Source organism: Musca autumnalis, unplaced genomic scaffold, assembly GCF_047663935.1.
Source record: "Musca autumnalis isolate F117 unplaced genomic scaffold, ASM4766393v1 scaffold_5, whole genome shotgun sequence".
Classification (NCBI taxonomy): domain Eukaryota; kingdom Metazoa; phylum Arthropoda; class Insecta; order Diptera; family Muscidae; genus Musca; species Musca autumnalis.
In genome coordinates this window covers 92978848-93003392 of record NW_027412088.1, presented here as the reverse complement: position 1 = coordinate 93003392, position 24545 = coordinate 92978848, and the positions used below count along the sequence as shown (strand labels likewise).

Below are 24545 nucleotides of genomic sequence, written 5' to 3'. Positions count from 1 at the left end.
AATAGCAACTTAATTGCCCCATTCTAGTATATTTGGGCGTTTCTTTTAATTAACCATGTTATTACCTTGTGTGTGGTTTCGCTTATGTTACCATAAGCTTATCCTCCCAAGAGCATTGTACTTTTTGCTGTAAAACGAAGAAGATAACGATTAGTAGCACGACATGAGTTTCTATTTTCGTTCTGCTCTGCCTTGCTAAGTGTTTTGAATTCCTTGACATCAGCTTCAGTTAGCCAAAGAAGATCTAACTCTTCAGGTTGTTGTTAGCAACCGCGGTCGTTACCTGTCAAACGGAATATAACGAGAATAACTAAAAATTCCTTAAATATCCATTTAAAAAAGTAACAATGAGTTGTTGTAATATTCGCACTTGGAGTTTAATAATTGGTTGGGTTAATGCTGTGATAGCCCTGCTGGTATTCTTATCCTTGGTGGCATTCGCTTGTGTTATTGACGACAAATATGCCGAAGAAAATAATTGGAGTGGTAATTTAATTCAATTAAATACAAATGTGAATTAATATGTAAAAAAAAACTTGATTATTCTGAAAAAAATGTCTAAAATTGGTGTTTTAATTTATTAACTGTGGTAAAAAAAAAAAACTAAACAATAATATGTGAAATTTAAAACAAAACAATAAAATGTAGATAGGACATGTGTGCGTATAAATAATAATCGTATACATACGCCACCAAAGCTATAAAGATATATTTTTAATTATTTTGAAAGAAATGAAAGTGAATCAAGAATGTACTCACAACTTTACACCTTTTATGCCAATGTTTGTGGTTTTGACTCAAAAGTTTCTAATACATCCAAATAACAATTCTGGACCCACTAGGGTTATGACTTTTTTACAACCGCGTATCCCTGTATAAGATTTTGATGAGTTTTTACCTAAAATAAGATAAAATTTTAATTAAACGTTGACTAGCAAAGAGCCTGCTACTTCGTATGCGGAAAGAATATAAAAGACAAATTAACAATATTTTATGTGGAAATTGTGAACACTGAAATTTTTGTTGCACTAATACCAATTTTAATTAATATTCGTACCACTTTAGTTCGATTATCAAAAAATCAGCCGTATCTCACCCCTACACATCAACAGCGAGACATTCTTCTAAAAAAATACACCCAAGACCAACTTTTAGCACCATTTATAACTTTTTCGTAGCTTTGTAGTAGGTCATTTCAATACGATTTCAGCCCTCACCTATCCTCATACCAAATTTCAGGATTGTACACATTTTCTAAAAAAAACTTCTTATATTACACGGTTTGTAATTTATTAACCATATTCTGACACCACAGCGTAATAGAGGACCGAAAATAAAAAGACACGTGTCCCGGCGTTTTTCCCTATCACTTCAACTTTCGCAGTTATGGGCCCCCAAAGACCTGAGGTTTTGATGTCAAAAGGGAAAACGATCCCTTTTGTCAGGCACATATCATCTAAATCGCTAAGAATTTGGGTTTACTCGTGCAAACAAAGTTGTAACTCTCGTCCTAAAGAATAATAATTGTGAACATGTAAAATCCATTCAACCTAATCTTCAAGGTCAAAATCGTCAAGATCGAATTTCCATTATAATTTTTTCTCGGACTTTAGTCTGTAGATATCGAACCGATCACAATTGAAGTGAACAAACAACTAGAAAAATTTTCCTTAGATCTCAATAAACAACTAGAACTAGAACATACGAACTCTGTATCAACGGTTTTTAATGACCAAAATAGCAAAACAAATGCGGTATTTATCCTTTCTTTCTCGGTTTCCGCTCTATAGATACTAAACCGTTTAAAATTCAAGACAAAAAATAAACCACAATAATGTAGCAAAGGCATCAGCAAACAACTTTCTGGAACATACGAAACGTCTATGAACGTTTCTTAAATGCGAAAATAAAAAACAGCATTTGAAAATATTAGATTTTTATACTTTTTTCTCCTAATCTGGTCGACAGATGGCGAACCGGCCAAGAAACTACCTTTTTATACCAACCGTGATTCTCTTTTCCAATTCAATCAGTTCCTCTGAAACCAATTATAGTACTTTACATCAAATCCGTTCGTTGGTATTGATATGGTTACGAAGTTTATCGGCAAATCACACACACGCGACCCGAACGCAAAGTAAGAGAGCAAATGTTTTGATTTTTTTACTTCAGTCTTGTACTGAATGTCATGCAAGCAGGTTGATGCCGCTTTATTTGTTTTTTTTTTTTTTTGGGTATACTGAAAAGATTTTGCAGTTGTACAGCAAATATGTGGAGGGAAGAATTTGAAAATGATTTTTTGTTTTGTATTAATATTTTTAATGACGCAGAATGCCTCGTCTAAGCATTTCCTTTTGGCTTCGTAAAACTTTTAGAGTGGATAATTTTCACTGTGAGGTAGAAATCGATGTTGTTTAACAATTTTTATTTTTTTTATCTAAATTTACCCGAATTTCGTTAATTTTATTTTTTTTATATTTAAGTTAAGACCCTAATGTAAAAATATAAAAAAGAACGAAATCGCTATCATTAATTAACTCTTAGCCATAGATGGGCAAAATTAAATTGAGAGTATGAGTGAGAGAGAGAATGAAAATGCACTGAAAGGAATTAAGTGCAAGCATTTTGTGGTTGCTGCCTTAATGATCCGTAAACATGTACATGTTATTGTATGCTTTGTGCATTTAAAAAATTAAATAAGAAAATAATAATATTATTTTAAACACATGTTTATATTGCTTAGAGAAAAATTAAAAAAATATATTTAAACTCTTGTATTTTTTTCATCATAATATCATTTTTCCATAACATTATGCGTATTTAATTTATGATAATATGCGAAAAAATGTTTTCTTAAAACGTGTAACACTTTTTGTAAAATAACAAAAATTTTATTATGTTTTTATATACATTTGTAACAACATAATTAATTCCCTGAAAAATAATTGTAGATTTCGTTGTGTGTACACAAGAAAATCACGCGCACACCCCATATGTGTGTTCATTCTTCGGCTTCTCAGCAGCAACTGATTCGAAGAGCGTAAGAATGCGTGAGGGTTGACAATCAACGCTGGCGTGCATGAAAGCAAACCATTGCTCTTAGCCATCGCAGTTTTAATAAAAGAAACTGAAGTGGATACTTTTCTGATTCACTGTATATTATTTTTAATTTTAGTCATACAAAGCGAACGCGCCAACAATATATTTTTTCTATTTGAAAATTTTGCCTTTTTAGGCGAGGATCATTTTTTTTTTCTACACACACACCACCCTGTTTGGCTCTGAACGCTAACACGCCGAGACAACTTTTTTCTTGTGTTTTTCATTCCATACTCAATATGAAAATCATCACCCTGTTCTGTTCTGTCAGTGTAATTTTACCCACACATAAACAATTTAAGCGCTCGCTCTTCTTGGTCGGCTATGCTTTACATATAAATATATAAGTACGAATTTCCGAAACCTCCTCCCAATATATCAAAATTTCTGCTAACCGCTTTACGCAATAACAAATTGTACCAATGTCTGTACCATTTAGTACTTCTCATAGTATGCATTTCCATAACCCCACATACCAACAATGACTCTAAAAACAAATTTTAGAATTCCAGCTCTGTTCCTACACCATATTAGACCGACACCAAATTAATACCGTACTTTTCATAAATTTATGGTACGTATTCCTTAAACCAACCCCATATACCAATGTTACACACCAGCTCTGTCCCTATACCCAATAACAAATAGAGTACCATTAGTAATTTTGGTATACTTATGGTACGTATTTCGACAACACATATCAACCCTACACTGACAATAACACCAAATATTAACAGTAATCTTAGTTCTTAATCTCAGGATTCCAGCTCTATCCGTTCGTCCAATATCAAATTGTAGCAAACTTTGTACCATTTACCATTCTTCGTACCCATAAGTACGATTTCCTAAAACCACCTTCAATCCTTCACTTCAATTTTTATTACAAATTTCAGCGCTATCCGTTCACCCAAATCCAAATTGTTTTAACTCCAAATTGCAGGTTTCCAACTCTATCCGTTGGCTCAAATACAAATTGTACCAAATGTAATATTTTTCGTACCAATAAGTATGAATTTCAAACACTTCCTCAGTCCTACACTCCAACGGTAATTTTAATTCAAAATTTCAGGATTCAAGCTCTATCCGTTCGCCAAATCCAAATTGTACCTATTTCGACGGTAATATCGGGATTCCTATATCTCGGGATTCCTGACCTATGTATTCGCACAAATCCAAATTGTACCAAATTTTATAACATTTAGTACTTTTCATTAATATAATAATTACAAATTTTCAAAACTTCCTCAATCCTAAACTTCAACAGCAATTTTAATTCCAAATTTCAGGTTTCCAGCTCTATCCGTTCGCTCAAACACAAAATGTACCAAATTTTGTACTTTTCGTACCCATAAGTACGAATTTCCAAAACTTCCTCAATCCTACACATCAACAGCAATTTTAATTCAAAATTTCAGAATTCCAGCTCTATCCTTTCGCTCTATTCCAAATTGTACCAATTTTAGTACTTTACGTACCCATAAGTAAGAACTTCGAAAACTACCCCCGTATCTCAATCCTACACTCCAACAGTAATCTCAATTCCAAATTTCAGGATTCCAGCTCTATCCTTTCGCTCAAATCCAAATTGTACCTATTTAAATAAGAAATTTTAAAACAACCTGAATCCTACACTCGACGGCAACCTCGGGATTCCTGACCTATGTGTTCGTTCACCCATATCCAAATTGTACCAAATTTAGTACCATTTAGTACTTTTCATACACATAAGTACGAAATTTCAAAACCATTTCCTTATATCGACACCACTTCCTAACCTTGATTGTCATTCCAAATTTCAAGATTCTAGCTACAGCCGTTCAAAATATGCAATTGGTACCAAATTTAGTAACTTTTTGGTACACTTATAGGTCGAATTTACAAAAACCCTTTTGTACATCTTTTTACCTCTCCATCAGTGACCCTCATTCCAAATTTAATTCTAGCTCTTCCAGTTTGCCGAATACAAAGGGTACCATATTGAGTACCTTTTAGTTCTTTTCGTACCCTTCTACACACTAACAGCAACCCACGGTTAAAATTTCAATTATCTAGCTCCAGCGGTTTCGTCTGGGCGATGATATGCCAGTCACTCACTCACTTGTCACCAAGCTCTTTTATATAATAAGATTCGATAAAAAAGCTCACTCACAAAGTCAAATTTTCTATATGAGCATTTTTGATAAACTTTTGGAGTCGCTATAAGCAGATGATTTTATAATAATAATTTTATTTATTTATTTCATATATCATATCGATTAAAAGTGGTTTGTGTGGAACCCTTTTCAATACTTAAATGGAATAAAGTGATTATAGTCAATAATACACCTTTTGTCATTCATTCGTGCAATAGGAAATAATTTTTTCAAAAATTTTTAGATTCACTTTGACAGTTTTGTTGAGATGTGTGTTTACTTATTATTTTTAAAGTAAGCCCAGCTTAATCTCATATTTATTGTTTTCAAATTTAAATAAAAAATAATTTAAATAAAAAAATTATGTTTCAGTGTTTTATTTAGAAATGCACTTAAAACTAGGAAATAATTTGTCGCTTAGCCTCAATAAATATATTCTTTCTCATGATGGAATCTCTCAATATACCCTCAGCCTTTAGGCTAAAGAGCGTATTTACACTTTGATACGACCAAAAATGTGCCTCATCGAAATAATGGTTTTAGACCCCAAGTATGTTTGTACGATATCCGTTTCAGACAATTTTGAGTAGATCTAGCAATGTCCGTCCGTCTGTCTGTCTGTCTGTCTGGCAGGCTGGTGCGCACGATAACTCTCGAACGGATCAATCGATTCTATTCAAATTTTGGGTATCGAAATATTTTGTCCAGATTCGATTTAAGTTCGAAGATGGACCATATATGTAGGTCCACTCCTTCAGGTACCTCCCCCACACATATGTTCAAAAATTGTCGCAAAATTTGTGCGCACGATAACTCCTGCAGGGAATAACCATACTTTGCACATCGTGTAATTTCTACCAAACTTAGATGAGGTTCCAATATGGACTCAATTGGTCCACTCCTTCGGGTACCTCCCACACAAAATTTCGGAAAAGTTCAGTTTAGGACCTGGTCTCGAATCGCTTTGATTTTTGTTCACCCAAGTTGTATTCGCTGTCCTCTATACGACGCTGTAATATTCATTAGGGGCAAGTCCATACTTCCTGACAAAATAGCCTGAAAGTTAGAAAAAACCCTATGACACCGTGTGTAGTGGTTGGAGCGCAAGATAACTCTCGAACGGATCTGCCGATTCGGTGCAAAATTTGGCTTTCGTAATATTTTGCCCAAACTTAGTTCAAGTTCAAAGATGGATTATATGGGTCCACTCCTTCCGTTACCCCCCACAAAAGTTCGAAAATGTTCGGAAAATTTGTGTGGGTACGATAACTCTTGAAGGGAGTAACCGATTTGGTCCATACTTTGCACATTATGAAATTTCTACCAGACTTAGATGAGGTTCCAATATGGACTCAATCGATAAACTCCTTCGAGTACCTCCCACACAAAATTTCGGAAAAGTTCAGTTTAGGTCCTGCTCTCGAATCGCCTTGGTTTTTGTTTTAACATATTGTATTCACTGTCCCCTATACGAAGGTACATGTTTCCTCAGGGGCAGGTCCATACTTCCTAAAAAATAGCCTGATAGTTGAAAAACAAACCCAATTCTCATAATATCTACCAGATATAGATCAGTTTCGAATATGGACTATATTTGTCCAGCCCATCCCGTACCTCCCACAGAAAATTTTGGATAAGTTCACTTTAAGTCCTGCTATTGAATCACTTTGATTTTTGTTGAAGCAACTTACATTTGCTACCTCAATTACGATGGTAAAAGTTGTTTCAGGGGCATGTCCATACTTCTTGAGAAAACAGACCGAAGGGTGTAAAAACCCCCTATGGCACCCCATGGTCTATGTTACCTTTTCCGCAACTTTAATCGTAATCAACATTTTTGTTGGTTCATACGACCAAAATTTTGAAACCCCCTAAATACATAAGTTTTTTTGTGAAAAAAGTGTTTCAATTTGCACAGGCTGAGGGTATATCTCTGTCGGCAAAGCCGACTGATACTTTTTTACTTGTTTTGCTACCATTTATAATTAAAATGAAAGCGTTTTATTTGAGAGATTCCATCATGAGAAGAAATATATTTATTGAGTCTAAGCTACAAATTATTTTCTAGTTTTAAGTGCATTTATAAACAAAACACTGAAACTTAATTTTTATACCCTACACCACTATGTGGGGAGGGTGTTATAAGTTGGTTTTGGCCAAAAAGTTTGTAACGCATCGAAATAATGGTCGTAGACCCATACTTATATATACCAAAATGAATGTCTCGACGAGCTGAGTCGATCTGGCTATGTGTGTCCGTCCGTCAGTCCGTCCGTCTGTCCGTCTGTCCATCTAAACCTTTTAATCACGCTACAGGTCGCAATTTTAATCGGATCGTCACGAAATTTTGGATGTTGATGGGGGTCCCGGAGGGGAAGAAGCCTATCGATTTTGGTTATGGTCGGATAATATTTGCCGGATAATATTTGCCCATTTCGGAATGGGCAAAAAACTTATGTGGATAAAAAGACAACGTTTTTTTCCAAAGCGAATATCTCAGCTTCTGTATGGGGTATACCAAAAGCAAAACCTGACAATAAAAGTAAAAAATATCGCCTTTCTAATGATGTAAAGTAGGTTCTCGTAGATGATCAAGCAACGAAGATATCACAATAGTCGCAAATAAAACCCAAATTTTCATTTTGCAACTAAACTAGGTCGGCGTAGGTGACCAAATAACGGAGATATCGCAATAGTAGGTAATACATCCCATTTTTCCACTTTTTTGGAAATCACGCTACAGGTCTCAATTTTGATCGGATCGTCAAGAAATTTTGAGGGTTAATGGGGGTCACACAGATGAAGAAGCCTATTGATTTTGGTGATGGTCGGATAATATTTAGGGGTCGTAATGGGCAAAAAACTTATTTGGAGAAAAAGACAACGTTTTTTTCCAAAGCGAATATCTCAGCTTCAATATGGGGTATACCAAAAGCAGAACCTGGCCATGAAAGTAGAAAATATCGCCTTTCTAATGATGTAAAGTAGGTTCTCGTAGGTTATCAAACAACGAATATATCGCAATAGCCGCTAATAGAACCCAACTTTTTATTTTTGCGATTTTAATAATAATGACGAATATCACAGCTTCGGTTGGGGATCTTCCAAAAACAAAGTCTGACTATGAAAGTAGAAAATCCCATCTTTACAGTGATGCAAAGTAGGTTGGCGTAGGTGGCCACATAACGGAGATATCACAATAGTCGGCAATACATCCCATTTTTTCATTTTTTTGTAATCACGCTACAGGTCGCAATTTTAATCGGATCGTCACGAAATTTTGGGGGCTAATGGGGATCCTACAGAGAAAGAAGCCTATTGATTTTAGTGATGGTCGAATAATATTCAGAGGTCGGAATGGGCAAAAAACTTAATTGGAGAAAAAGTCAACGTTTTTTTCAAAGGAAATATCTCTGTTTCTAAAAGGGGTATATCAAAAGCAAAACCTGCTAATGAAAGTAGAAAATATCACCTTTGCAACGATGTTACGTAGGTTGTCGTATGTGGTCAAACAACGAAGATATCCGCTAATAGAACCCAACTTTTTATTTTTGCGATTTTAATAATAATGACGAAAATCACAGCTTCGGTTGGGGATCTTCCAAAAACAAAGTCTGACTATGAAAGTAGAAAATCCCATCTTTACAGTGATGCAAAGTAGGTTGGCGTAGGTGGCCACATAACGGAGATATCACAATAGTCGGCAATACATCCCATTTTTTTCATTTTTTTTGTAATCACGCTACAGGTCGCAATTTTAATCGGATCGTCACGAAATTTTGGGGGCTAATGGGGATCCTACAGAGAAAGAAGCCTATTGATTTTGGTGATGGTCGAATAATATTCAGGGGTCGGAATGTGACAAAAAAAAATTGGAAAAAAGGACAACGTTTTATTTCAAAGTTAATATCTCCCTTCTGTAGGAGGTATATCGAAAGCAAAACCTGGCAAGGAAAGTAGAAAATATCACCTTTACAACGATGTGAAGTAGGTTGTCATAGGTGGTCAAACAACAGAGATATCGCAATAGTCGGTAATGCATTCCTTTTTCCATTTTTGTGCAATCACACTACGAAATTTTGATCGGATCCTCACGAAATTTTGGGGGTTGATGGGGGTCTAACACAGAAAGAAGCCTATTGGTGGTTGGCATACATCCCACTTTTCCATTTTGTATTTGGGTTGTACTGTCGATGCACTTAAATGCGTTTCAAAAAAAAAATGACCTGTGTTAATGTAGACATTCATAATATTTTGAATTTTATTAGTCAAAAGCTTATGAACAGGGGTAGTGGTGTAGGGTATCACACAGTCGGTCCCGACCCGACTATAGCCTTGGCTCACTTGTTTTAATTATTTTTTATTTTTAACTTTTAGTAAATCAATTTTTTGACTACTGCGAACAAAACCTGGACTTATGTCCATAATTTTTGGTGGGGAAGTTTCTGTACCATAGGGAACCCCAAATGCCAATTTACAGCCAATTCTGGCTAAAAATGAAGATAAAATCCTTAAAACACTTGAAATCGGGTGGTACCACTATATGGGGGCTATACCAAAACATGGACCTATGCCAACAATTTTTGGTGGAGAAGTTTCTGTACCATTGGGGACTCCAAATGCCAAGTTACAGCCAATTCGGCCTAAAAATGAAGATAAAAATCCTTTAAACACTTGAAATCGAGCCGTACCGCTATATGGGGGATATACCAAAACCTGGACCTATGTCCACAATTATTGGTGGGGAAGTTTCAGTACCATTGGGAACCCCAAATGCCAAATTGAAGCCTATTCGGTTTAACAATGAAGATAAAATCCTTAAAACACTTGAAATCAGGTGGTACCGCTATATGGGGGCTATACCAAAACCTGTACCTATGTGCATCATTTTTAGTGAGGAAGTTTCTGTACCAAGCTACAACCAATTCGGCCCAAAAATGAAGATAAAATCCCCATAATGCTTGAAATCGTATGGTACAGCTATAAGGTGCCTATACCAAAACTTGGACCTATGTTCACAATTTTTGGTGGAGAAATGTCCGTATCATTGGAAATCCCAAATGCCAAATGACATGTAATTCGGGCAAAAATGAAATGAAATCCTCAAAATACCTGAAATCGGGTGGTACCGCTATATGGGGGCTGTAGGAAAAAATGGGCCCATATTCATGTACTGTTATCCAAATCTGAAAAGTGTGCAAAGTTTTAGTTCGATTGGTCAACAGCAACTGCGTTAAAAGTGATTTGCTAGATTTGGGTGACGTAGGGGACATTAGGGTGAACGACATTACTGCCATAAGGAAATACGATGGAACGAGAAAGGCGTCGCAACAACACCTAAAGGTGACGCACTGTATTATAGCTACCATGACATAAAGCATGATTTTGGTTGCGGATTTGTAGTTGGTCGGAGGTTAAAACACCTGGTCCCCAGCTTCACACCCGTGAATGAAAGACTTGCTACAATTCGAATAAAAGCAAAATTCTTCAACATCAGCTTTATTTGCGCTCATGCTCCCACTGAAGACAAGGACGAACAGACCAAAGATATATTTTATGAGCGCTTAGAAGAAACATATGACCGTTGTCCTGCCCATGGCATTAAAATCATTCTAGGCGATTTTAATGCCAAACTTGGAAAGGAAAATATCTTTGGCCCAACAGTCGGGAAATTCAGTCTCCACAATGAAACATCTGATTATGACATGAGGCTGATAGACTTCGCAGCGGCAAAAAACATGGTAGTTAGCAGCACCAGATTTAAACATTTCGACATCCATAAGGGCACCTGGCTGTCTCCAGATCAGAAAAGAGGAAATCAAATTGATCACGCTGTGATAGATGGAAGACATTCATCGAGCGTGTTGACTGTGCGCCCGTTCCGAGTTGCAGCAAAGGTACGCACGCGGTTAAACGTAGCAAACAAAGTACGAACATACACAACACAAAAGTTAGACATCGGTAAGCTGCAATCACAACAGATAAACACAGCATATTCTACTCAACTAGCCCAATTGCTTAATCAAAGCACTCCTCATCCAGATAATATATCAGCGTAATGGCAAAGTATTGCCCACTCCATGCAAACAGCCGCAAAATCCATACTTGGATACCAGAGACCTCCACCAAGGAATAAATGGTATGATCAGGAGTGTCGTGCTGCTACCAATGAGAAAAATGCGGCATATAGGGCTACTTTACAATCCGTAGCAACGCGTAGCGCACGAGAGAGATATCGGGAGAAAATGAGAGAGGAGAAACGTCTTTTCCGCAGGAAAAAGAGAGAGATGGAAACGCGGGAGTGTGAAAAAATCGCCAGAATGAAATCCGAAAATTCTACCAAAGAGTGAAGCATAAAACTGATGGCTTTGGTACAGACACCTCCTACTGTGGAGACCAGCAAGGTAATTTGGTAACTGATACAGATAGTGTGCTCAGGGTATGGAAAGAGCATTTTCAAACCTGTTGGTATCCAGGGAAAACGACGAAGATACCACAGATCCAATCACATAAAAGATGATATTGAATGTATACCGCCCAGCCAAGATGAGGTAAAGACAGCAATAAACAGGCTGAAGAATAATAAGGCAGCAGGAGCCGATGGCTTGCCAGCCGAGCTGTTCAAAACCGGAGGCGACACGCTGATAAAGTGTATTCATCAGCTAGTTAGCACCATCTGGCAGGAAGAACGAGTACCCGACGATTGGAACCGGAGTATCCTGTGCCCCGTCCACAAGAAGGGAGATAAGACTGTATGCTCTAACTATAGGGGCATAAGTCTACTCCCTATTGCCTACAAGATCGTGTCAGGGATATTGTGCGAACGACTAAAGCCTATGGTCAACGAGATAATTGGGCCATACCAATGTGGCTTTAGACCTGGCAAGTCCACCATTGACCAGATATTTACCCTGCGGCAAATCCTGGAGAAGACCCAAGAGATGCAGATCGACACCTACCACCTTTTTGTCGATTATAAAGCAGCCTTCGACAGCCCACTACGTTCAAAGGTATTCCAGGCCATGTCTGAATTTGGTATTCCCGCAAAGCTCATTCGGCTTTGTAAAATGACTTTAACTGACACGAGATCCTCAGTGAAAATAGGAAAGAACCTCTCCGAAGAATTTGGTACCAAAAGAGGTTTCAGGCAAGGAGACAGCCTCTCGTGTGATCTCTTCAACATCCTGCTGGAAAAGGTTATTCGAGAGGCAAACGTCAAAAGAAGTGGCACAATCTACACCAATAGCCACATGTTACTTGCTTATGCTGACGATATAGACATCATGGGAAGATCAGTAAAAGAAGTAACCGATACCTTTATGAAGGTCAAAGGAGAATCTGCTAAAGTGGGGCTGGCGGTAAACGGCGGGAAGACTAAGTTGATGGTGTTGACGCGCAATGCGTCTATAGAGATCAAGCCAACTGTTGACGTTGGTTCCTATAATTTTGAGGTAGTAAAAGACTTCGTCTACCTCGGCACCGACGTAAACACAACTAACGACATCTGTAGTGCGATTCTCTAACTCATTTTTTGAGTTACCGACAAATGTCGGTAAAATTAAAACGCAAAATTATGAATAAAAAGTTCAAATAATAGTTGACGACACTGTTGCTATCGGTAGAACTTTACGACTACTTTCCTTTGGTCGCTAACTTACCGAAAAATATCGTTAATTACCGAATTTATAAGCATTTTAATTTTACCGACAATTGTCGGTAACTTAAAAAATGAGTTAGAGAATCGCACTACTGTTGTGAAATAAAAAGAAGAATTGTATTGGCTAACAGATGCTACTTTGGCTTAAATAAGCAGTTTAAAAACAAAGCCACATCTCGTCAAACAAAAATAACGATTTACAGAACACTGATACTACCCGTGCTGATGTATGGTTCCGAAGACTGGGTACTTGCGCTGCAGATAAGGCCGTGCTTGCTGTGTTTGAGAGAAAAATTCTTCGAAAGATCTACAGACCAATCTGCTATACAACGACATCAATATAGTTAAACGTATTGAGATGCAACGATTGCGTTGGCTAGGCCATATCATAAGAATGAGCGATGATGAACCGCTAAAACTGCGTATAAATATGAGCCGCTTGGCGGTGCACGCAGAATTGACAGGCCAAAGAATAAATGGCGCAAACAAGTGGATGAAGAGATGACAAGGCGCGGTATTCCAGAAAGAGAAGCAATAGACAGAGAGGAATGGAGATCTTTTCTTAGTTCGGCCTATAGAACAAATGTTCTGTAATGAGCCAGCTAAGTAAGTAAGTAAGATTTGACCTAAATCGGGTGGTACCGCTATATGGGGGCTATAGGAAAAATTGACCCATATTGGATTTGGTTTCATATTCATGTATTGTCATCCAAATGTGAAAAGCGTGCAAAGTTTCAGCTCGATTGGTCAACTGAAACTGTATTAAAAATGAGTTAGTTACCAGATTTGAACTAAACGGACACCAAAGCAAGTTAAATAAAACACTATAAAAACAACAAATTTTTAAAGTGGGGGTAGCTAAAATTGGTTTACTTTAGGGAAAGGCAGAGAATACTAGTTTCGTCCAACGCCACTTGGACTCATCAGTTCTATTAGTTCTTTGTATTGAGACAAAGAACTCTTCCCCAATTTATGACGACTTGAACTCAAGAATAAATGTGACCGACGAATTCGTTTAAATGCGAATTCAACAGAAACATTCAAAAACTCTCGTAGCCGCATATGCAAACCAAAGTTTTTATTGACGGTAATTCGGTCTGAAAACGTTGCTAAAAATGTTAAAATATCTCAAATAGGGCGGTACCGTTATATGGAGGCTATACGAAAACACGGACATATGTCCAAAATTTTTGGTGGCGAAGTTTTTTGGCCTCTAAGAACACTAAATGTCAAATTATAGCTCATTCACCAAGGAATGTAGCAAAAAACGTTAAAATATCTCAAATCGGACGGTACCGTTATATGGGGGATATACGAAAACATGGACCGATATAGTCGAACTTTACATGCCCCCACACAAAAAACCTATATTTCCAAAATTTCCTATCTTCCTATCGCAATTTTTGTGGATGCTTGAGTGATTACCACAGACGGACGGAGAGGCGGACTTGCATAAAAAACCAAAAAGTTGAAACACAAAAAATTGCATAGCTCAACCATTTTTCAACCGATTTCATTACCTTTTCCCGTTTTTAATTTAATTACAAATGGAATAATTAAAATTACAAATGGTATAATACGAATTACAAATGAAATAATTCGAATAACAAATGAAATAATTCAAATTACAAATGGAATTCTCAAATTACAAATGAAATTTTACGAATTACAACTAAAATTTTTCGAATTACACCTGAAAATAGTGTATACCCTCCATATTATGGTGGGGGGCTTAAAAAACCTCTGTAAGGAAAATAATCTATAAGTACGGTGACCAACCGTACTCTATTATAGAGGACAGTACTCTATTTTAGGTGTCCGTACTCTATTTTTTCAGCGTACTCTATTTGTCCTCTATTTTCATCACGTGTACTCTATGTCCTCTATTTTTGATTTATTTTAGAAATACATGTGAATAAGGTAATACAATGAAATCAGACATTAACCCAATTTTGTCGTTGTTTAAATGAAATCTGTTGTTTGAAATCACTGATTTAAACACTTCTGCACGCGCTCAAACCAATTGTTGAAGCACTTTTTCCACTCCTATTGAAACACCTCCAAAACGTGGTTTTTGAATGCATGTTCTGTCGATTGCTGTTTTGTGTCGGGCTTATACGCACTCATAGTGTGAGTGTTTGGTAGAGAGTGGATAGGATAGAGCTCCTCAACAATCAATTTCACATAAACTCAAATTACTTTACAGTAAAATTTTTATGTGTGACTACCAAGGTTTCGGAGTCGAGCCATTTTTGTTTCGATTCCGGAGTCGACTCCGAGGGTAATTCCTAATAGCACTCAATATGAATAAAATATACACAAGTTTCCATTTTTCCCTATATATTGGCCTTTTTCTGAGGTGTTCTTTGAAAAGACCATTTGTCGAATATAATACACAACTACAAAACTTCTTTGTTTAAAACCGAAATTTGAAACTCTGTTTAAGAGGTTCTGAAGTGGGCAGGCTTTCGCTCAGGAATATGAGCAACTTGAGATCATTATATTCTTGTAATATCATTTATCATATTTTAGATCAAGAATGTGTGGGATCTAAAAAAATATTCTAAAATATTATACATTTCTTATCGTATATTAAGAAATCGACCCAGCTTCCAAATTCACGCTAAAGTTGAAACTCAAAAAAGTTCTTGAAATTTAATTTATGATAAATGTAGAAAAAAATTATTGCCCGGAGTTGGAGCAAAGTAATTTTTTCGACTCAGTCTCCGACTACAGCTTAATTGCTCGTCTCCAACTCAGACTACGAAACCCTGGTGACTACTGACTATAGGACGTTGTTTCATCGCGTCGTCATCACGTAGAAAATTGTGAAAAATGGTCGGATGAAAATGTTTACAAGTAAATTCCATATTTTTGTGGAAATTAATTCGTCAAGCCCAGTAAAAACGCAATACGTGGTACGTCAAACCGTACTGAGTACTCTATGCTAGAAAAGTTAAGCTTTTCAATGGAAGTGGCGCCTGGCATTGTTGCCTAGCCCAGAAACTTATGTAGTAGCCCTCGTATGTGTACTCTATTTTCATCCAAATATAGTGGTCACCGTATCTATAAGTCTATTTATTTTATCGGTCCACTCCTTCGGGTGCCTATCACACAAAATTTCGGAAGAGTTTAGTTTAAGACTCGAATCGCTTAGATTTTTTTGCAACCACATGTATTCGCTACCCCCATTACGACGGTACAAGTTTTATCTGGGCAAGTCCATACTTCTGAGCAAATGGGCCGGAAGCTGTAAAAACCCCCTTCGTTAACCAAACTTAGTATAAGTTCGAAGATGAGGCATATCGGTCCACTTCATGGGGCATCTCTTCACAAAAGTTCCAAACTACAAAAAGTACTAAATTTTAAGCGTTATCTCCTATCGTCCTAATATTTTCTCCAAATGTAGTTTGACTTCGAAAATGGTCTTCTCCTTAGGGTACCTACCAGAGATCCGCAAAATGCATATAAAATTCACACTGTCATGCCTTTGCCCAAAAGCGAATAGTGCGGTGCCTTGCACATAAAAAATATGATTGTGCCAAAAGCAGATTCACCCCAAAAAAAGATTCGCTTTAGTGCGTGCATGCTTGCTTTTACATTTGTATTCACACGATTCGCAAATGCAGTATGCACAGTACTGCATACTACCACATAGTATTGTATCATCTTCTGTTTCAATAAATGTATACATTTGCCAAATTTCGCTTTTTCTTTGAGTTTCTTAAATAATACGAAAAACATCAATATTAATATTTGTTTTTATTGTCTCAACATTCATTTTTTATGTTTATTAACATGTAAAGTTAACCAGAAATATATACAGCCTTTTGTAATGCAACGTGCTTTTCCGAAGGCAGCGTGCAATAAAAAAGACAACGAGCTCTTTTAGTGTGTTGTGTGTGCGTGGCATTGTCACACTCTCATGAAAGAAAATGCAAAGCACGCATTATCATTAAACAGAGATGGCAATAGCAAGCACTGAAAAAGGCACGAAATGGCGAATATGCATTAAAAGCGAGAGGCATTTTGCGGACCTCTGGTACCTAGCCCACAAAAGTTCAACATTTATGTTTAAGTGTTTACAGTCTGTTCGAATATCCTTTGGATATTATGTTTTTCAAGCTCAAGTCCATACTTCCAGTCGCAGTGGTCCAACAGACCTAAGTTAAGCGGTGACCAACTGAACTGAATGGAGGCACCGATATCTATCGAAAGGAATGACTCCCAAAATAAGCTCCACTTTCAAAATGAACTTCGCCGGTATATTCCTTAAGGTTCCTCTTCCACAACACTTTTGAAGTTCATAAGTCCAAAAAGGACCACAAAATCTGAAAACCTCCTATACATACATTATTATAAGGGAAAAGGATTTTGGTTGCATAACCGGTATTGGATTCTATATTGTCCATAGATAGGAAATATCTCGGTCGGCAAAGCCGACTGATATTTTTACACTTGTTATTCATATGCGAATATATCTATCTCATCTTATTAGGGGTATTACTGAAAAAAATAATCTCAATGAAGTAGATTATCTCACCTTTACAATGATGCAAAGTGGGGTGGCGTAGATGAAAAAAAATAGGGCAATGTCGCAGAGATCGCTAATCCAAAACATTTTGCACTTTTTTATTTTAATTGTAATGACGAATATCCCAGCTTTGTGACCAATATTAAAGACATTCAAAGCTTCGAAGTCCTTTGCCTTCTTGTCTGAATGTTCTTGGAGGTTCCGTATAAATGCGGATATACATGAATAGTGTTGTAGGGAATCATATAGTCGACGCCGGCTCTACTATATCCTTTCCGAAAAAATGCGGACGTTTTGCTAATAAGTTCGATTTGAATTAAAGCGAATAAATTAATCGCACCCTATTTTCGGCATTTCTAAAATTTTAACCACATCAACTAACCGAATTGGTTGAAATCTGGTTTCAATATAATTTATGGTCGAAGGTATAACAAGTTTGGCAAACTAAACTTGTTCCTAAGGTCTCAGTAAGTAACTTTCTCGAATATATGAACTTTCTAGGAACCGTTCTTAAAGATCAAAGTAGTAAAACAACTTTAAAAATTAAATTAAATTTTCCGACTCCGAAACCCTGGTCTGAACACTTTTTGATTTTTTTAGATTCAACACTTTGCATGATAAATGTCATTAAGTATACGCTATGATGCATAATTCATATTTATTCCATACATATATTTAATTTATCTATTTTCTTTTTCTCTCATCCACAGAGGATGAAAAGAACGCCTACTTTGCAGCCACAATTATTGGATGTGTTTTGTGCGCGATTTCATTTATTCTTAATGCAATGCTGATTGTTGGTATTTATCAGGTAACTTGTGAAACTTAAACAAATTTTCCATTCATGGAAATTAAAAACCCTAATCCTACTTTTTATATAGGCCCGTATTAAATTGCTAGCCGTTTATGTTTATGCCATGTATGTAGCTATTGGACTTGGTATCATGGCAGCAATTATAACATTTATTGTTCGTTTGATTTACAAAGATCCAGCTGGTGATGCTTTCTTGAATTTCTTGAGGAACTTGGTCTATATTGGTGAGTTTTTTAAACAAAATAATACACAATAAGTAGGTCTTCTCAAACAATTTCTTATTTTTGTTTCAGCCTTTGAAGTGATCATTTTCTCTCCTGTGTACATGCTTTACAAAAAGATAACTGAACCAGAATCAGAAGAGACAGAAGAACAACGTGGTTCAAACAATCATGAATCGGCTAATAAAACACCCTACAGTGGCCACATATGAAGTGTAGCTGGGGGCGAAATCTAGTTTAAATATTTAAGCAAAGCTAAGTGATGTTAAACGTTTATGAACCATTTCAATAAAATTAAATTTAGTATTTCCACCAAACAAATGTGTAACAACATTAGCACCATGTTAGGATTATAAAAAAATTTTAGCCACAAGCCATTATCAGACAGCTATATACCCAACCAAGATCCCAATGGATATATGAGTTGCTGAAACAATCCCAGGATTCACTGGGTGGACATTAGGGTTATGACTTTTTTACAACCTCATATCCCTGTATCATATTTTGATGAACTTTTGCCTAAGATTAGATAAAATCTTAATTATAAGTTGATTCGACAAAAAAAAAGCTCACGCACAAAAAGCTTTCAAAGTTTTCATATATGAGCTTTATTGAAAAAATTTTGGAGTCACTTTATGAACATATATGACTCAAAAAAAGCTTTAAAACCACACGACATAACCAAAATGACATAAGCTTTTGTTTCCCACCAATTTTTATCGCCATATCATAACATATATATAATTTTATATCATACATAACTTTATTCCATATATCATAAAAATTTAAAGTGGTTTCTGCGTGACCTTTTTGTAATATTTAAATGGAATAAAAGTTATCTTGGTTATTAATAGGTCAAAGGTCATTCATTCATGCAACAGGGAAAAAATTTTTTTTGAGAATTTTTTTTTTTCATTTCATAGGATTTTCCAAAAAATCATTTTTTTCAGAGTGGTTTGTGCGTGACCTTTTTTAATGATTAAATGTAATGAATGTTATTTTTGGCATAAATAGGCAAAAGTTCATTCATTCTCGCTACAGGAAATCATTTTTGAGAAAAAAGGTCAAAAAGTCATAACCCTAGTGGACATAGTGAAGCATGTTACAGCATGCATTTGCCAAAGTTTAGTACCTTTTCGACAATTTTAATTTCTATCCTTTCCGTCCACCCCAAATCCAAATTTTCTAACCAAAATTATTTCAACGTCCTTTTTGTATAGAAATTAATTACACAGAGCTATAAAAGTTGAGCAAACAATCATTCAAAGGTTCTAATGTAAAACTTATATTTTGGACTTATCATGGACTTCATGCAAGAAGAAAAACTTTTGGATTCTTTGGATCTCTTCGTTTTTATACCCTCCACCATACTCCGGAGGATATACTAAATTTGTTTTTCCGTTTGTAGCATCTTTGCAATAAAACTATACATGAAAGATTTAGTGCGGTCGAAAAATCCTTTTGGAGATAAATGCCCTTGGTGAGTATATCAAGAACCCAAAGAAAATGTTCGGAAAATAAAACAAAGCGTAAATATGAAGATTAAAGATTGTATGGTAGAAAATTCCTTTTGAGGGTGAGAGTCCATGAAGAGAATATTATGAAAACGGAATAACGAATATTAAATAGGTCTCAAAAAACCTAAAATCATGCGGGGTTTTAAAAACCCCGAAATTCAGGCTTTAAAATATTAGCATCAATTTTAGGTGGATTCAGTGGATATCAGAGATCCGCAAAATGCATATAAAAGGCACACTCTCATGCCTTTTCCCAAAAGCGAATAGTGCAGTGCCTTGAACATAAAAAAATATGATTGTGCCGAAAGCAGATTCACCCCAAAAAAAGATTCACTGCTTTAGTGCGTGCTTGCTTGCTTGCTTTTACATTTGTATTCACACGATTCGCAAATGCAGTATGCACAGTACTGCATACCACCACACAGTATTGTATCATCTTCTGTTTCAATAAATGAATACATTTGCCAAATTTCGCTTTTTCTTTGAGTTTCTTTAATAATACGATAAACACCAATATTAATATTTGTTTTTATTGTCTCAACATTCATTTTTTATGTTTATTAACATGTAAGGTTGACCAGAGATATATACTGGTTTTTGTAATGCAACGTGCAACAAAAAGACAACGAGCTCTTTTAGTGTGTTGTGTGTGTGGCATTGGCACACTCTCATGAAAGAAAATGCAAAGCACGCATTAGCATTAAACAGAGATGGCAATAGCAAGCAATGAAAAAGGCACGAAATAGCGAATATGCATTAAAAGCGAGTGGCATTTTGCGGACCTCTGGTGGATATATCATAAAATCATACACTAGTATCATGTTGCTCATGGAGTGTTCTTTGATTTATTTGGGGCATAGGTCTATGAAATATGAGCTTAAGCCAGAAATTGGAGGCAACACAAGAAACCTTATTGAATTTAACCCATTTTTCTACGTTGATGCCAAAACAGCTTCCACGTAAATTATTTTCAATGGCCGATAAAATAAGAACCCTACTCCCTAACGCAGTGTACACGTCCGAATTATGAATTGCGGCGGCTGCATCGTCCGGATCTTAACTAGCCTAAAAACACTAGTGATTGTCTTGGCAGCTAACGTTCTTCTGTTGCGATGAATTGGAGGTGGTCACCAAGTACGGCATTCACACTGTATCACTGTATTGCCTGGGCGACTGCATCAATGTGAATTCTACCCAAGCCTGCTTTATAGGGTCGTTGGACTAGAGGTTCTCGTTTATACATTTGGACCGCTCTCTAGATCATGAAGATCTCTTCTGAGATGCCCGGGTGGGGGAAATCCCTGTCCATTAAATCGTGACAAGGATGCTCACGGTGATAACACCAAGCAGATACCGCATCAACATCCTGTTGTGCAGATACACAGATAAAACCTTCGTCTCCTCATAATGATGGTACACTGGTGTCATAAGGAGGCAACCTATTGCTGTTCTCAGTGCGGCGTTTTTATAGATGGGGGTATATTAAGTTTGTCATTCCGTTTATAACTACTCGAAATAATCATTGTAGACACCACAAACTATATATATTCTTGACCACCGTGCAAATCTACATCGATATAGCCATGTCGGTTCGTCTGTCCGTCTGTGGAAATCATTCAATCGTCTGAACGGACTGAAGTTGGTGGATGAAATTTTGGCAAAAATCTATTATATGTACGTAGGACTTTTGGTATTGAAAGCGAGCTATGTAGGTTCAGTATAGCCCCCACACAAAAACGTGTGACCAGCGTTGCCGACAGTTTTTGGTCGGAAATCGTCAAATCGTCATTAAAATTTTGAAAATCGTCAACTGTAAAGGGGAAAGTCGCTGGCGTCTCGTTTTCCCCTACACTTATGATGAACCACTTTATTTGGCCGAAGAAATTAGTTTCGTTGCGGTATATCATTTCGCATTGTTTTTGCCACGAAAGGCTTTTATGTTTTTTTTTTTATCATTGCGGTACCTTATTTTTTTCTTTTTCTTGACATACCCTTTTGTTATTGTTTCAAATACAAGTTTGTTTGTAAAATATCACTCATTTGAATTCGCTTTGCTTGTGGAATGGGTGACCTTGGAAATGAGCACTGAGAGACAAACAAGGTACCGTTGGACCGACAACGGTTGCAAAAAAAAAACAAAGACGGTGAAAACAGACAGATAGAGATAGAGAGACAGTAATGTACTCGCCAATTCGCCGCATTAGAACACAGCTTAAATCAAATGAGACGTACGGGAAAGGAGTTTAGTTAGTTGGTGGGTGAGGATCACCAAGTAGTGTGCTCAGTGCTAATAGTGTGTGTGCGGGAAATTACCACGTGGCAAGCGGAGTAAGTCGCGGTTTGTTCACAACCGGCAGTAAACCGATTCCGGTAAGTAACCGGTGTTCCCACAATCCTCCCTAGTGCTGGTGATACTGACGTGAATTAGGGATAATTAGTGCATCTGAGGGCCGAAAGGTCTCAGTAATATCATTGTGTCAACTAGGGCCGACAGGTCTCTTGCATTAGGGATTAATTTAGTGCATCTGAGGGCCGAAAAGGTCTCGGTAATATATTAGTGTCCAAGTGGGCCGACAGGTCTCTTGAATTGGAGTAAATTTAGTCTGGTCGAGGGCCGAAGGGTCACATTAGTAGTACAGTATCACAGAGGGCCGACACGTCTCAAGAATTAGGACGTCGTCGGTGTAGTCGAGGGCCGAAAGGTGTCGTTAACAGCATAGTATCAAGGAGGGCCGACAGGTCTCAAAAGTCAGGGCTTAGTTGGTTCAGGTGAGGACCGAAAGGTCTCATTACCATTATAGTATCAAAGAGAGCCGACTGGTCTCGTGAGTTAGGCTTAGTTGGTATAGCCGAGGGCCGAACGGTCTCATTCACATCATAGTGTAAAATAGAGCCGACAGGTCTCGTAAGTTTGGGCTTAATTGGTATAGCCGAGGGCCGAACGGTCTCATTCATATCATAGTGTAAAATAGAGCCGGCAGGTCTCGTAAGTTAGGGCTTAGTTGGTGTAGCCGAGGGCCGAACGGTCTCATTCATATCATAGTATAAAATAGAGCCGACAGGTCTCGTAAGTTAGGGCTTAGTTGGTATAGCCGGGGGCCGAACGGTCTCATACATATCATAGTGTAAAATAGAGCCGACAGGTCTCGTAAGTTAGGGCTTAATTGGTATAGCCGATGGCCGAACGGTCTCATTTATATCATAGTGGAAAATAGAGCCGACAGGTCTCGTAAGTTAGGGCTTAGTTGGTGTAACTGAGGGACGAAAGGTCTCATTTATGTCATAGTGTAGAATAGGGCCGACAGGTCTCGTAAGTTTCGACTAAATTGAAGCCGAGGGCCGAAAGGTCTCATAGGTATCACAGGGTCAAAGAGGGCAGAAAGGTCTCGTGAGACTAAGTAAGCGCATTCGAGGGCCGGAAAGGTCTCGTAGAATTCCGTGTCCAAGAGTGACGGCCTCGTATTGGAGGACTTGTTCGAGAGGGCCAACTGGTCACAATAATTAGAGTTCATTAAGAGTATCCGAGGATAAAAGGGTCTCACGCGACAGCGTCTTTACAACGCCTACGAATACCTCAGAACAGCGAGCGGTTATAGCCTTCACCACAGCGGACGCCTACAGGGCCCGAGCACCGAGGGACGTACGACGGATTATCCAGGCTGAGAGGATCCGACAGCGGTACCCAGGGGACGGTGTCATACCAGCGAAGCGGGAACGTGTCTACGGCCGGAGCTAGCCATAGTAGTTGCTAGAGTACCCAATAAATCAATTGTAATACAAAGAAAATAAAAACTGAATTCGTAAATCAAAGCTCGAAGTCTTTCCCTCTCAGTCACTGCAAAATGTAAATATCTGTGACGGATCCTGCCCCCTGAGTATACTCAAACTAAAGGCGGGAAACGTGTCGTTACACAACATAGTCCAAAACTAGGTTTAGCTACCGCCTCAGCTGAATGGTTCGCTTATAGTTATGACAATGAGACTGACAACATAAGATATACAACCCGCCATAAAAAACTTTCACCAGATGAAAGCTTTCCCTATGGTTATGGAGTTTGAAACAGTGCAGCAAGGTAAATTCTTGAGTTGTGTAGTTCCGGAACGAACTAGTTCCAATTAACCCTTTCGGCGACTCTATGTCATATGGCATAGCCAGTTTTTGAAGACCGTTTTAAGGCACAATACTTACGGGTAGCCTTTTTTTAATAATTTTGTATTTTTCCCTGAAGTGCTATCTAAAAATAAATCGACAAAAAATTTTGATTGGTGGACCCAAAACATTGTTATGTCTCAAAGAGCGAGCGCTCCTCGTTCGATTTAAAATTTGCATGAAAATACCATGTTATAATTTTATATATTTTATTAACAAAAATTATTTTTTTCTTAACCTTTTGTAATTAATTTAGTAGATAATCATTGCCTTAATAATTAAAACGGAAAAAAGATCCGAAATATAGTTCAAATGTTTCACTTTGTTTGACTCCCAGATATTCTATAGTAAAACCCCTAGATCTTCTATAAGAAGTCCTTCAGATCTTGTAATTAGACCTCCAGGTGTTCTATACGAAGAC

The 24545-nt window shown here is 37.2% G+C and overlaps 1 protein-coding gene across 1 annotated transcript; it reads left to right on the top strand.

Moving 5' to 3' along the window:
- The first annotated feature begins 231 nt into the window (after window positions 1–231).
- LOC141406762 (uncharacterized) lies at window positions 232–18778 on the top strand. Its single transcript, XM_073992766.1, has 4 exons — window positions 232–486; window positions 18133–18233; window positions 18304–18460; window positions 18530–18778. The coding sequence occupies exons 1-4, from the start codon at window positions 348–350 to the stop codon at window positions 18667–18669; spliced, it is 537 nt and encodes a 178-aa protein (XP_073848867.1). The 5' UTR covers window positions 232–347; the 3' UTR covers window positions 18670–18778.
- The last annotated feature ends 5767 nt before the right edge of the window (window positions 18779–24545 follow it).

Excerpts from the sequence above, each read along its gene's own strand:
- LOC141406762 (XM_073992766.1), top strand. The coding sequence starts at position 348 with ATGAGTTGTTGTAATATTCGCACTTGGAGTTTAATAATTGGTTGGGTT. Across the intron at positions 487-18,132 it reads CGAAGAAAATAATTGGAGTG|AGGATGAAAAGAACGCCTAC; the intron begins GTAATTTAATTC and ends TCTCATCCACAG. Across the intron at positions 18,461-18,529 it reads GAGGAACTTGGTCTATATTG|CCTTTGAAGTGATCATTTTC; the intron begins GTGAGTTTTTTA and ends TTTTTGTTTCAG.